This window comes from Lissotriton helveticus, chromosome 3_1 (assembly GCF_964261635.1).
Source record: "Lissotriton helveticus chromosome 3_1, aLisHel1.1, whole genome shotgun sequence".
Taxonomy (NCBI): domain Eukaryota; kingdom Metazoa; phylum Chordata; class Amphibia; order Caudata; family Salamandridae; genus Lissotriton; species Lissotriton helveticus.
In genome coordinates this window covers 35,565,121-35,580,731 of record NC_136061.1, presented here as the reverse complement: position 1 = coordinate 35,580,731, position 15,611 = coordinate 35,565,121, and the positions used below count along the sequence as shown (strand labels likewise).

Genomic DNA, 15,611 nt, shown 5'->3' with positions numbered 1-15,611 from the left:
TTACCTGTAAACAGGTGGTTCTCCAGTATTGGTGTCTTTCATAGATTCACATGCTTGAATATTCCCCGTCGTCGAAGTGGGAGTCCCACGGTAAATAAAAATAGCAATAATGCTAATAAATATATATATATATATATACATATAGTATCATATAAGTAATAAAACAGATAAAATATGTACTGAAAAACCTTTACAAAGGTTACCACATAGAAATGCATTAGAGAGAAAAAAACTCATTTGTAACATATCAGTGTCATTATGTTAGTCCAAACTGCAGCCAATCAGGCTCAAGTACCCTCTAGAACCTTCTCCTCAGAAGCTCAAGCCCTCAGATTTTCGTAGCACTAGTAATAATAGCGCATGAGGAGAACAGAGCCTCTGAGGGGAGGATGGGTGGGTCGCATGTGAATCTATGAAAGACACCAATACTGGAGAACCACCTGTTTACAGGTAAGTAACAATTGTTCTTCTCCAGTATTAGGGGTGTCTTTCATAGATTCACATGCTTGAATAGAATAGATAGCAGTAACCTCCTAGAGCTGAGATTGCAATATTTCCAAAGCATTGAAGAAACAATATATAGCATAAAAGCAAGGCAATCTCAAGAATGGAGGAGGGAAAGAGGCTCACCTTATTTGAAAAGATGACGAAGCACTGCTTGCCCCACTGCGGTATCCGCTTCGTTGACAGCTTCCAAACAATAATGTCTGGTAAATGTGTGCCTGCTGGACCATGTCGCAGCACGACAAATCTGGTGTAGAGGCACTCCGGCAAACAATGCGATGGACGACGCCATCGCTCTCGTAGAATGTGCCCTCACTGGAGTAGGTAAAGGCCTGCCAGCCTGCTGATGGCAAAATGATATGGCTGAAGAGAGCCATCGTGTTATTGTTTGTTTAGTCACTGAGTGTCCTTTGCGCAGTAGTCCATATGCTATAAATAGCTGATTGGATTTACGGAAAGGAGCTGTTCTTGAAAGGTAGAATTTTAGACAACGTTTGATGTCTAAAGAATGTAGTCGCTGTTCCGCAGGGGATTTAGGATCCGGGAAAAAAGTCTTTAAGAACACTGGCTCGTTCAAATGGAAGTCAGTAGGTACTTTTGGAAGAAAAGAAGGATTGGTACGAAGTGATACTCCATCTGGTTTGAACTGTAAATATGGAGGTTTGATTGTGAAAGCGTGCAAGTCACTTACGCGACGAGACGAAGTCAAAGCCAAAAGTAAAGCCACTTTCCAGGTCAGAAACTTGAGGTGTGAGCGATGAATTGGCTCAAATGGAGGTTTCATAAGTTGGGATAACACCACGTTGAGGTGCCACGCTGGAGGAGGGCGCCTTAACGGAGGGAACTTCCGGAAAAGTCCTTTAAAGAATTGTCGGATGATTCTGGAAGAACAGAGAGACGTAGATCCATCATGACGGTAGCGTGAGATAGCCGCCAAAAAGACTCTCAATGTGGCATGTGAAAGACCAGACTGAGCAAGACTTAAAAAGAACGGTAACAGTTGGTCTGGAGTGGAACTGATAGGGTGTACGTTGGATGCTGCGCACCAATGACAGAAACGTTTCCACTTCAACCTATATGTCTTGATGGTTGATGGAGCTCTAGCCGACGCTAGAATGTCTCTACAGTCTTGAGGTATATTTAAAGAGGCAAATTCAATGAATTCAGGTTCCATGCCCACAATTGAAGCGTTGATGGGTCTGGGTGACAAACTTGTCCATTGTCCATTGTCAGAAGATCCGGACGTGGATGGAGACGAATGGGTGTGCATTGGGACATTAGAAGGAGTTCTGAAAACCACGCCTGTCTGGGCCAACGTGGGGCGATTAAAATCAAGCGGCAGGGTTGTCTGCGCATCTTCCACAACGTTCTTGGCACCAATGGGAGTGGTGGAAACGCATAAGCAAATAGGCCGGTCCAATCCATGAGTAGGGCATTGCCGCTGGATTCCGGATGTGGATGCCAACTGACGAAAGTCTGGCACTTCCGATTCACTGGAGTTGCAAAGAGGTCCATCTTGGGATGACCCCATTGGTGGAACACGAGGTCCAGAGTCGGCTGGTGTAACTCCCATTCGTGAGTGGATGACGCAGACCTGCTTAGGGAATCTGCCAGTATGTTTGACGCTCCCGGCAGATGGACTGCTGTCAAACAAATGTGATGACGAAGTGCCCATTCCCAAATCTTTTGGGCAAGACGAGACAGGGGCTGAGATTTTGTGCCTCCCTGTTTGTTCATGTAGTGCATGCTGGTGGTGTTGTCTGTTTGGACCAGCACCGATTCTCCGCGCACCACTGGTAAGAAAGCCTTTAGCGCTAGGAAGATTGCCAGTAATTCTAGCCTGTTGATATGCCAGGTCTTCTGAGTCGCTGTCCATTTGCCTTTGATGGAAAGTTCCATGAGATGGGCTCCCCATCCGTCCATGGACGCATCCGTGGTCAATGTTAGATCTGGAGGCTGGGCAAGGAAGGAGGCCCCTTGGATCAGATTGGTTCGTTGCTCCCACCAGAGCAGACTGGTCTTCATGCAAGATGTGACTGTCACTTGGTCGTTGAACGACCCCGACACCTGTCGCCATTGTAGGTCCAATTCCTCCTGAATGGGACGGGTACGTAACCTGCAATTCGGGATCAGTGCGATAGAAGATGATGCCATTCCCAGAAATGATTTTAACATTCGCACTGAAACTGACTTTTTTGATCTGATGGTGGAGACCAGATGAAGTATCCTCTGTCTCCGCTCGGCGGAGATGAACGCTTTTGACACGTCCGTGTCTATAACAGCTCCGAGGAATGTCCTGTTTCGCAGAGGAGTGAAATGTGACTTCTTTACATTGATGGTCAACCCTAGAGAATTGAATAGGGTGAGGCACAGACGTGTGTCGTGATGCAGCTGGCTTGCGGATTGGGACTTTAAAAGACAATCGTCCAGGTAAGGAAATATTTGGACTCCTTGAAGACGCAGATAAGCCATGACCGGGGCCAGAACCTTCGTGAACACACGAGGAGCTGATCTGAGGCCAAAAGGAAGGACTTTGAACTGATAGTGATTGTGTCCCACTGTGAACCTCAAGTATTTCCGATGCTGAGGAATAATTGGTACATGAAAATAGGCGTCTTGCAGGTCTATTGTCGTTAAAAAATCGCCGCTGCAGAGAAGCCGCAAGACTTCTGACAACGTTAACATCCGGAAGGACTGTTGTTTCAGGAATAGATTGAGATACCTCAAATCCATAATGGGACGCCACTCCCCCGTCTTCTTTAGAATGAGGAAGAACCTCGAATAGAAGCCTTTCCCCCGCTGAGATACAGGAACCACTTCGACTGCACCCTTTGTTAATAAAAGTAGAACTTGATGATGCAGTTCTTCCAGGTGGGGAGGTGGCGGACCCGAAGGTGGAAATGGAGGAGGAAACTCTGTGAATTCCAAGGCGTGACCCTTGCGCACAATGTCCAACACCCATTGGTCCGATGTTATTTGAGACCACTGAGAGTAAAATTGCGAGATTCGACCTCCAACATCCTGCTGAACTGGCAAGTCATTGCCGTTTGTTGGCGTTGTTGGCACCTCTATAATTGGACTTTCCTCTATAGGGTCTGGATTGTTGTTGACGAGAAGACTGCTGATTTGAGTACCGTTGGTTCCCCTGATTGTACTGGCGGTACTGTGACTGTCCTCCTCGGGAAAAAGTGGACGAGGTGCCCCGTCCCCGTGCTGCACGAAAGGGCTGTTTTTTAAATTGTAAGGATCCAAGCGATTTTGCCGTGTCGGTATCCTTCTTTATGGCTTCCAAAGACGCATCGATTTGGGAACCGAACAAAGATTGGCCATCATACGGCATGTCAATGATCTTTGACTGAACCTCCTGCCTGAAAGATGTAGATTTTAACCATCCCTGGCGTCGGAGCGCCGCAGCACTGGCAAGGATACGGAATGCAGTATTTGCAATATCCACAGCACAGTCTATAATCTCCTCCGAAGCTCTTTGTCCATCCTGAAGGACCTGGAGCGCTTCTGCTTTGGATGACTCTGGAAGCTGTGCAAGGAAGATGGACATGTCTGACCACATTTGTCGGTCGAAACGACCCAAAATTGCGAGAGCATTCGCAGCACGAGCTGAGGTTGATGCCATGGATGAAAACTTCTTTCCGATTGCATCCAATCGTCGACCCTCTCTATCGGGAGGGGAAGTGACAGGCGCTGCAGGATTGCGCGCACGACGTTGTGCTGCCTGAGTCACCACAGAGTCTGGCTTTGGATGAGATAGCAGACAAACAGGCGAGCCTGTTGGAGCCTTGTACTTCTTCTCCAACCTAGGTATTTGGGCAGGCAAAGAGTTAGGAGCCTTCATAATCTTTTGCCCTTCCTTCCAGATAAATTCTATAATTGGTATGGTATGTACCTGCTTATAAGGCTGATTCTTAAAATCATACAGGAAACATTCTTCGTCTCGCTGGACCCTTGTCAACTTGAAGCGGTCCGCCGCTTTGTCCATAAGCTTATGAAAACTAGCGATGTCCACAGGAGGTGAATCACCTGAAGTGCCCTGTTGTGGCGAGGGTGTTTGAACTCGATAATCATCGAATTCCGCCATATAAGGATCTTGCTCACCATCCGTATCTGGATAAACCTCGCCTTCCTCTCTCTCTGGTTCTGAGTCAGTGTCCATCTGTGGATTAGGAGATAGAGGAGTGCTCAAATGTATCGACGGTCTAGGTGGTGATTGTAGAGGTTGAGACGAAACTGGTACCTCAGCAGATTCATGAACCGGAGTACCCTGGGGGGTAGGTGGAAAGCGTCTATTGTAATCGTCCAACATGTGTTGGAGGTTAGAGAAAAGCGTCATTGGAATAGACGTCATCGGAATTTGCACGCATTGGTCCTCGTGCTGATCTACCTGCTCATCTTCTTCTTCTTCCTCCGAAGTAGTGTCTTGGCATTTAATTATCAAATCTGATGGACTCTGGGCGTCCCCATACCCAGTGTCATCCGGAACAGACTCAGTCTCATGGTCTGAGACAAACAACTGAAGTGGTGGTTGTGGAGCAGGGGATTGTAGATGGAAAGCAGAATCTTCCTCCATATTGAATGAGGACTGTACTGCAGAAACTGAAGTGTCCAAGGGCACTAAAGGCACGTTGGCGTAGGATGAAGAACCAGAAGTTTCTGTCAACGCAGATCCCTGCGTAGACGATGACGATTTGGAAGCAGTCGTCGTAGACGATGAGTCTGTAGGCGTCACCGTAGACCTAGAAGGCTTAGGCACTACTGTAGCTGATGTGCTCGTCGACGAGCTCGTCAACGATGTTTTCGTCGACGATGTAGTTGACAGCATTTTAGACGTCGACGGCGCCTTCGTCGACGGCGCCTGCGTCGACGGAATCTTCGTCGACGGAATCTTCGTCGACGGAATCTTCGTCGACGGAATCTTCGTCGACGATGTAGTTGACAGCATTTTAGACGTCGACGGCGCCTTCGTCGACGGCGCCTTCGTCGACGGCGCTTGCGTCGACGAAATCTTCGTCGACGGAATCTTCGTCGTCGTCGACGGTAGCTGTGTCGTCGACGGGAGCTTCGTCGACGAAGGTAATGACGACGATGGTTTCTTCGTCGACGATGGCTTCTTCGTCGACGATAAAATGGGGATCGTCGACGGGATTGAAGAGACAGAGGCGTTCGTCGACGTGCAAGCCGTCGTCGAGACTCTCGTCGACGATGATGATGCCGACGTCGTCGTGACTGTGGTCGTAGACGAAGCCACAGCAGCCAATCTCGTCGTTGGAGTGGTCGTCGACGAGCCCGTCGACGACCGCGCTGTTAAAAGTGTAACCACTTTAATAGAAGCTGGAAAAGGCGCCTGAGAGCCAGGTCTCGTGGGCGTAGTGATAACAGGCACAGTAGTAGTAGGTGGCACTGCAGCCACAGTTAAAGCCAGCTTTCTTTTCTTCAGGAAAGGAGATGGTAACTCCTGAACACTGCCACGCTTAGAAGCCATAGAAGAAGGAACTGACTGAAGGCTTTCTGCATCAGAAACAACGTCCTCCTTATCCTGAAGGCGCTTAAGCCAAAGTAGAAGGCGACCCTCCCTGTCCTTAAGGGTTTTAGGATTGAAAGTTCTACAGAACCTACAATCAACCGCTTTGTGAGCAGGATACAGGCAGTAAATACATTTGTCATGAGGGTCCTTCTCAAATAAACGCAATTTCCCACAGGAGGAACAAGGTCTAAATAAAGACTTCTTACTTGACATCTTTGTGTAAAACAAAAACCTGTGAAGAGTAGAAATGTAGAAAAGAACTGAGCAGAGCTCAGGGAGACTCCCTTCACACGACGTGCGGTAGAAAATCTGAGGGCTTGAGCTTCTGAGGAGAAGGTTCTAGAGGGTACTTGAGCCTGATTGGCTGCAGTTTGGACTAACATAATGACACTGATATGTTACAAATGAGTTTTTTTCTCTCTAATGCATTTCTATGTGGTAACCTTTGTAAAGGTTTTTCAGTACATATTTTATCTGTTTTATTACTTATATGATACTATATGTATATATATATATATATATTTATTAGCATTATTGCTATTTTTATTTACCGTGGGACTCCCACTTCGACGACGGGGAATATTCAAGCATGTGAATCTATGAAAGACACCCCTAATACTGGAGAAGGTCCCTTCCCAGCGGACCCTGAAGAAATCCAGTGAAAGATTGAAGAGTCTCTCCACCCCTGGATACCCCGGGAACCAGGATACCTACACAAGCGAAACCAGGTGCATAGGTGTGAAGTGACATCGGAGACAGCCGTAGACCACAATGAAGGACTCCAGTGAAGATGCCGCTGTTGAAAGAATTAAGCACTCACCATGTCCAATTTAGGGAAGAAGCACAGAGACAGTACCTTTCACCATTCATGGCCTGGTGCACATACATATGAATGGGGCTGTCCATAGACAAATGGACCACATAAATGCATGTCATTTATATAGCCATCGAACACAAGTTAACTCCTTTGCTTTATTTACAAGGTGGCGTAAGCCACATAATGTGGATTAGCGCTGCTTTGTAAATATGCCCCTATTCACACAGCACGTAGCCTGGAAGGGACATACAATGGTTGTTGATGTGGGCGTTCTGCCACAAAACCCTTTGCTCTTTTGATGCTGCCCCATATTTACAAGGTATGGAGGAGCACCAAAAATACCACCAAGTATTAAAGAAGGCGATTCGAGGAGAAAATATTTATTCATGCTCGTATTTGCTCTTTCCACAGGTGTTGCATTCTGCAGCACACATATAGACAAATTGCCTGTAAAGATTTTTTATAAGCAGGAAGGTGTCCCTTCCCGTACATAAAACATTGCACCTCCAGCGCAGGCACCATAGCAAAACGGCACAAGGGTTACTGCGCTGGCGCTAGGCAGCTGTTTTAGCACCAGTGCTAGGGGTAACGCATGGGTGCGCCACATTCATATAAATATGGCGCATTTTTTGTCTATTTTTTGTTTTTTTTTTATTTGTTTTATTTTTTGTCTATTGGAGTGCGGTGTTACCAATCGTGGCATAACACCTCAGTCTGCCAGTTTATTTCAGGGGCGTAGCTTCAGGGGAGTGTTTTGGGCACTACACCCCCTTAATATATGTATTTTGTGATAAATAGATGGCTGCAGGTGCTTTCAGTTGGGTTTTGGGAGGTGTCTGTCTGATTTCACCAGGAAGTCTTACACACACAGACGAAAATACACACTCTCCCTCTCTCTGTTTGTAAAGACATTTAAAAATGTTGGTATTTCATTAAATAGTGTGCTTTCTCTCACTTAATACCCCTCCCACATTCCTCTCCCTTTCTGCCTACCCTCTTGTGTCCCTATTGTGTGTAGCACGACAATGCCCGAGGGCCGCCAAGGAAGGTCTGGAGGGCTGCTGGTGGCCCGTACTCTCAGTACCACAGATCTACACCAATAACAGTGTTATATCCTACCTTTGGTTCTTTACCGGACTTGGAACATTCTGGTTCTTCAGGTTCTGTACATTAGAATGTTGCACTTTGATGCTAGTGTTAGTCGATGCTGGTACTAGGGAGCAGAGGAGTTCCAGCATGTTCTTCCTCAGGGCAGCTCCTTACCTTACGAATAAACTTTCTCTTCAAATCACTTACTGTTTTTTGTAGTTCTCACTACAGTATCATTGGCGACAACTGGAGCTGCCTGCTACCTCGTACACATGGCTCATAGCTGGTGATTTGGTCATCGCGACAACAGAGGTGCTAAATTCATTCTAGTTCTGGTGGATTGCTATTCTAAGTGGCCAGAGCTTAAGCTTGTTAAAGAGCCTGTTCTAGCTCAGTTAGGGAATTCCTAAGAGAGATTTTTTTGAGGGAGAGGTTCCACGAATCTCGCATTTCTGATAATGGTACCCAATTCATCAGCAAGGAGTTTCAGAGTATGTTTGAATCATGTGGGGTTAAGAAGCTCAAGAGCTTGTTAAACATCCCTAAAGAAATGGTCTCATTCAGAGAATGAACCATGCGATTGGGGAGAGCATTAGATGGGCTTAGAGTGTAAGAGTGGGAAGCACAAAACTGTAAAACCGGTGAGAAGTATGCTGTGGTTTTTATAGAACTACACCTCATTCTGCCACAAAAGTTTCTCTTTTTGAATAATTAAGAGGTAGAAAAGTGAATTTTTCACCCAGCTTAATGTCCAAGTGGCAGAAGAGCGAATCTGATGTGTAAAATGGGCTGCTTTTGGTCAGAAAGAGCGTAGATCTTGCTCAGAACAAACAAAAGTGCTAGTATGGTATGTATCTAAACTGCTCTCTTTGTGTGCAAAAAGGAAGAAACATTTTATGTGACCCTGTAAAAGTCCAAGCAGTATGTGGAATTGCAGTTAGGTTTGCGAGGGGTCATTGGTGGAATCCCGCAAGAGTGGTGAAAGTGGGGAAAGAGGTATGTGACCAAGTTGATTCTTACATTATTTCCCGCTTCCCCTCTGGAAGTGACTCTATTGCCAGGGATCTTTTGTGTAAAAATGCTGCTCCTTCCCTGCATAGGAGTTCATGTAAAGCTGCAAAACTAAGTAGGTTTCTAACTTGAATCTTGCTTCCTTTTCATTTATCTCATAGGGTGTCCTCTGTTTTGTTCTCTGTTGTGATTGGACATTGTATCTGTATCCTGGTTATCTGTGTAGTTGCCCGGCTTGTTTTCTTAATACATTCTGTTGGGCTAGTTTCTTGTGTAGGGTTGCAACTTGTTGTGCAGGGTATGTGTATCTTTGGTGAATGGTTTTAGTGTTCTTTGTCCAGAGAAGGGAAGTTGTGTTATATCCTACCTTTGGATCTTTATCTGAACTGGAATGTTCTGTTTCTTCAGGTTCTGTACATTGCAATGTGGAATTATGATTTTGGTGTCAGCTGATGCTGGTTCTGGGGAGCAGAGGAGTGCCTGCATGTACTCCTCAGGACAGCTCCTTATTTATAATTAAACTTTCTCTTCGAACCACTTAACATTTTTTGTAGGTCTCACCACAGAATTTGTGGTGGTCAATGGAACCAATCTTTGATGGATACGGCTCTTCTAATTTGATTATAATCAACAAATCTGCCTTAGTTCATCCACCACTCCTGCTATCTGTAGCCCACCAAGTTGAACCTGCTGTTCAGCATGTGCATGTAAACAGTGGAATAGGTCATTATCAACAGCAGGTGCAGTTCCAGAATGTGATAATGATACTCAGTACATCTCTGACTATTCCGAACACTGAAGTTAAACTAGTGATAGCCGGCTACACAACTAATTTGAATTTTGTAGAGTGTTACATTCTATGTTGAAGACGCCTCAAATTACTTGGGCATGTGGATACATACAACACAGGACTTGTTAGAATCAGATATGTTATATTATGTGAATTTGTAGAGCACGGCTAACCACCCGTGAGGTTATCCCGGTGCTGAGTATGGCAAGTCTGAAGGAGGAGATCATGCCTGGAAGAGCCATGTCTTGAGGTTCACACAGAAGTCCATGAGGGAGGGGGAGGTTCTGAGGTGTTTCAGGAGGTCGTTCCAGGTTTTAGCTGTGAAGTTTGAGAAGGAAATATACATTTCAAATCCAAGAACGGGTAGAAAAAGACGGCGAACTGGCAAGGATGGAATCTAATGTAAAAGCTCATGTGAATATGACCGGACGTGCTGCCTCCCTATCCTCCACATCACTCTCACAGGTCAGTCATCAGGTGCCTGACACATCAGATGCGCTGCCTCCCTATCCTTCCCATCAGCTCAGTGGCCATTCATCAGGTGCCTGACACACCTGACGCGCCATCTCCCCATCCTCATGGCTTGGCAATTCGGGCTGGACTGTTCTCATCAGGCACAGGATCAGACTGATTTGCATATGGCCATGTCTGAACTGGGGTGGCGGAGTGAGCTAAAGAATGATGATGGATTAAACCCAGATCAGTTGACCTGGGGGGAGTGCTTGCAATGTTCAACACTCCGTCCATCATCCCCTTTGTTTTTCTTTGTTCACCCTAAGTTGGCAGGGTATGCCCAGACTTGGGTCTCTTGCTCACGTTGCCAGTGGATTCAAGCTAGCCTGTCTGATGACGGCTGATTAGCCAGAAACCGGTCCCAGGATGCTTGTTTCCGGTCCAGGGAAGATATGGCTTGGCAGTTTGGGCTGGACTGTTCTCATGAGGCACAGGTTCAGAATGATTTTCATATGGCCATGTCTGAACTGGGGTGGCGGAGTGAGTTAAAGAATGATGATGGATTAAACCCAGATCAGTGGATTGGGGGTGAGTGCTTGCAATGTTCAACACTCCGTCCATCATCCCCTGTTTTTTCTTTGTTCTCCCTATCCTCCACATCCCTCTCAGAGGCCAGTCATCAGGTGCCTGAGACACATGATGCGCCGCCTCCCTATCCTCCGGATCAGCTCAGTGGCCAGTCATTAGGCGTCTGACACACCTGACGCGCTGCTTTCCTATCCTCCACATCCCTCTCAGAGGTCAGTCATCAGGTGCCTGAGACACATGATGCGCCGCCTCCCTATCCTCCACATCAGCTCAGGGGCCAGTCATCAGGCGTCTGACACACCTGACGCGCTGCCTTCCTATCCTCTGCATCAGCTCATTGGCCAGTCATCAGGTGCCCGACACACCTGACGTGCCGCCTCCCTATGCTCCACAAGACTCTCACAGCTCAGTCATCAGGTGCCTGAAACACCTGACGTGCCGCCTCCCTATGCTCCACAAGACTCTCACAGCTCAGTCATCAGGTGCCTGACACACCTGAGGCGCCGCCTCCTTATCCTCCGCATCAGCTCAGTGGCTAGTTATCAGGTGCCTGACACACCTGACGCGCCACCTCCCTATGCTCCACATCACACTCACAGGTCAGTCATCAGGTGCCTGACACACCTGACGTGCCTCCTCCCTATCTTTCGCATACGCTCAGTGGTTTTTAAACTGTAGTCTGTGGCTCTTTATGGGGCCACAATGCCTACTCAGGGGGTCCACGACTGCTTAGAAAATTAAATAATATTAACAGAATTAAATAAAAGTAACATATTAATACGGTACATAAAAATAAAGAAGCAAAATGTAAAAATGAAAATTTTAACACGTTCAATAACATAACACAGATATAGTATGGATTAAGGGCGCCTCAATTAAATTAAGAGAAGTTTGTTTGTTTTTTTGTTTGACAAATACTTGCTTCTGTACTTTTGTGTACTGTTTTGAAGTTCAAATCATTGATATCGCTTGGGCAGCTGTGACGAATTGGGGTCCCTGGATTCCATTAATGATTCAACAGGTAACAATGAAGCGGGCATCCGCGTTCTTCTAACAGACCAGTTCTCAGGAGCCTGGCACACCCTGATGAAGCCTATTGATCCTCAGCTCAGGCCTGGTCTTACCTGCACACACGGTCACGCAGCTGGTGCTGCTGGACTCCGATACCTCGTTCCGTGCAGTTACTGTGTAGACGCCGGTGTCGGTTTTTTTCGCACTCTGGATGAGCAGCGTGTGCCGTTCCCCCTCGGCCCGGATCTGGTGGCTGCTGCTGTTCTTCAGGGGAATGTTGTCCTTCTTCCAGGTAACTACAGAAGGAACAGAACAATGTGTTACTGCATCAGGCAACTCTGGCGGACAGCTGCAGCTCTAGAAATGTTTTCTGGGCCACAGATAGAACTTGGGGGGCACCTATAATGGGCAATATTTAAGAGTGCATGTGCACATGAGGCATCTCCCTGAAGGAAAACTCCAAACAGATTGTCCTGTCAGACTTGCAATGCTGGCTGGAGTGTTCGAATCAATTTTGGGTGGGTGTGGTAAGATTACTGTATGCACACATACTAGGCTCAATTAAACAATAAAAGTGGTGCTTGTAACTGGTACACAGAGAAACACAGCACTGTAATTGTAAATGGTAAACCACAGGACATGTCTCTTTGTAAAGAGAACAGGACTGCCATGTGTCTTCATATAGTGCTTTTATGTTTTTAGAATCTTGCTTCAACTCTATAAATACACACACATAGTTGGTGACTGGTTCTCTTCATCTCTCATTTCTTGTTTCCATCTTGCCCACTGTTCCTGATATCTCGAGCTCTACTACTCCTTCTTTCATCCTTCTTCTGTGCAACTGTCATATGACTCCACATCTCCTCCTTTCACCATCTCTGCCTCCAACCTCCATTTCTGCTTCAGCCCCTCTCGCCTCCATCCCTCTTTTCTTCATGCTTCTTTCCTTCCCAGTCTTCCTTTCCCACCACCACTACCTCTCATAATTATCTCTAGATTTCCCAAATTCTTTTTTTCAGCCTGACTGGCTCTCCTCTGTCTCACCAATTTTCCATTTTGAATTCTACTTCTGTCCTCCTATTTCATCACACCTTTATCCAGTGTCCCTGTTAATCACCTACATTTCGATTTATTTGATCAGAGATCTACCTCTTTTTCTCTCTCTTCTGTTTCTACCAGTCTTACTCTTCTATTCCTCTTGGTTTCTCTGCACTTCCACTACTCCCATTCCTTAATTCTATATGTTCTAATTTGTGTAGTTCCTTTAATGCTCTCTCTCCCCTTATCTCACATTTAGATCCACATTTTCCATGTTCGCAGCTCCTTTAACCTGTTTCCCATACACTGTTAATGCCATTTATAAAGCACTCGAATCACCCCAAGAGGTATCTTGGCGCGACCAGGCAGCCAAGCAGCATAGCACAACCAGCTCAGAAAACTGTCTTCAGTAGTTTCCGTACAGGTCTGTGCTCATCTTCACACGGGTGGCACATGTATTATAGCACCTATGGAGAACTTTAAATTGTACTAGATGGAAACTAGAAAGTATGGCTACCTCCTGCAGGGATGCCAGGGCCTACGGCCACTCGTCGTCCTTTAATCACCCAAGGTCACGCTCCCAATGTTCCATAAGACTAACTAGGGTGTCAGGTGAGTTGTTAATAAGCTTGTGATATGTGAGGGATACTGCTTTCTTGGGCATAAACTCAGTCAGTAGTCTATCTTCAAGTGGGGGGTACTCAGGGAGTTCCTCCCCTTTTGGCAATGCCTGAGATAGAGCCTCGCGGATTTGGAGGTATCGATAGGACTCAGTAGGTGTCAGCTGCTATTCGGCCTGAAAATCAGCGAATGGGCTGACCCTGCCCCACAGCCACAGGTCACCCATTTTTGTACTTCCAATAAGATCCTAATCATGGAAACGTGGTAGAGTTCCCAGAGTGCCCAGTCATACATTGTCCCATAGGGGAGGTGCCTTAGTAATCCTGTCCCGCCAATCCAGGGAGCGTAACGTGTTATGCCAGAGTAAGAGAAAAACTGCTGTGGGGACAGGGCGGATATCCAGCTGCTTGGCATACTGGTCCATACGGTAGGCCGGCTCTGAGTCTGGAGGATTAACCCAATGGTTGATGGCTGCGAACCTTCATTCAACCACTTTTTATCTCTATCTTTTCAGTCCCTCTCTCACCTCTAGCTTTATTCCACTAAGGCAACAAAAGTCCCACCTTCATCTCTACCTCTCTAATGTTCTCACCACTATTATGACTGCCATCTAGTTCCCCTCGGACCCATCTTCCATTTTGCCTTCATTTGACCCCCACCTTAATTTCTCCCTATTTTCTTCTTACTCTGATCTTTCCCAATTGTCCTTTCAGTTTCCTTGAGAACCTGTTTGGCCCTTCACTCGCTCCCTTTTATTTGCATGCTTCACACTCGCCTCCATCAGTCTGTGATCTCAATCTCATCTCACCATTCATCATGTTTCATCTGCTCCACCCCCTTCCCTTCTTCTTTGCCTGACTCCTCTTGGGCTCCTTATCGCGGTTTCCCTCTTGATTTCTTTCGTCTGTTCTTCTACCTTTTCTTTCTTCCATTCTTCTACCTTGTACTTAGTAGGTTCCACTATCCTCTCTGGCTATCTTTTCCTCTATCTTCCAATTGTAATTCTTCAGTCTCTTTGATACACACTATTTCTGTATTTACCTGTTCCATTTTCTTTCTTGCTTTCTTTCTGTCTTGTTTCTTCTGAATCTTTCATTACTCATGATTTACCTTACTTACGTTTCACTATTTAATATATTCTTCCAGTCATTCGTACTTCAGTTCCTTTCTCTCCATTTTTATTTGCTACCATATTTTATTTTTCATCACATCTCCATTTTCTTTCAGTTTCTTCCCCCTTTCACTTGTCATCATAGTTGTCAAGCCCTTTTTTTATTGTTTCTTTAATTTCTGTTCATGCCTTCCCAGACCATACAAATTTCCTCCCTCTATCTCACTCTTTCTCTGCACAACACTATATTTTTCTTTTTCTTTTTACGATTTGTCTTTCTCTCTCAAGAGTCATTTGTTCACCATCAACATTTGCCCGCGGGGCCCGCAGGAGTACCGGCGGGGCCAGACGGCCCAAAGAGTCAGGCCATGGCAGCAAGAAACTCTTGATCCTGAGCAGGCGTTGCCCCCGCATCCGGAAAGGAGAGGGGTAGACTTGAGGCGACTTTGCAGGCTCCGCCAGAGCTGTGGGGGTGGCACCGCCCGCACCCTCAGCCATGACGGGCGAGGAGAAGTAGAAGAGCGACGATGCTTCTTCGACTTCTTCTTGGAATGCTTCGACTTACCTGACCCCGAGTGCGAAGACTTAGATCCAGAAGAATGGTGATGATGACTCAGCGTCCGGTCCCTCAACCTCCCACGGGACCGGGACCACGAGCAGCGCGGAGCCGACTGCCAGATTTCAAGCATTTTTTGGGACTGCTCCCACAAAGTCTTCGGCGCCATGGCCCGGCAGTCGGGGCAAGACTTGGGGTCGCGCCCCAGGCAGTAGAGACAAACGCGGTGGGGGTCCGTCACCGACGTCATGCGATGACAGTCCCCACAGTTCTTGAAACCGAGCATCCCTACGACACCTGGAGTCGATCGACTCGAAAAGATGAGGTAAAAGGCCCCGAAAAACTCAGTCAAAAATGGACTGGGGGTACTTGCTCTTTCCCGATCTGCGCTTGCTGGCGCGGAAAAAGAAAGAACTGACGTCAGCGTGTGTGGGCGCGTCTAAGTAGCTCCGACGACGTCATCCCAGCGCCAACGACGCACACAGA

At 46.7% G+C, this 15,611-nt stretch overlaps 1 protein-coding gene across 4 annotated transcripts in view; it reads right to left on the bottom strand.

Annotated features, from left to right (window-relative positions):
* Positions 1 to 15,611, bottom strand: part of SPEG (striated muscle enriched protein kinase) — a 1,484,310-nt gene that overhangs the window by 945,745 nt on the left and 522,954 nt on the right. For all 4 annotated transcript variants that reach the window (XM_078679189.1, XM_078679190.1, XM_078679187.1 and 1 more), the window contains exon 6: positions 11,913 to 12,095. In XM_078679189.1, the coding sequence (XP_078535315.1) occupies positions 11,913 to 12,095 (183 nt within the window). The remainder of the gene's footprint in view (positions 1 to 11,912; positions 12,096 to 15,611) is intronic.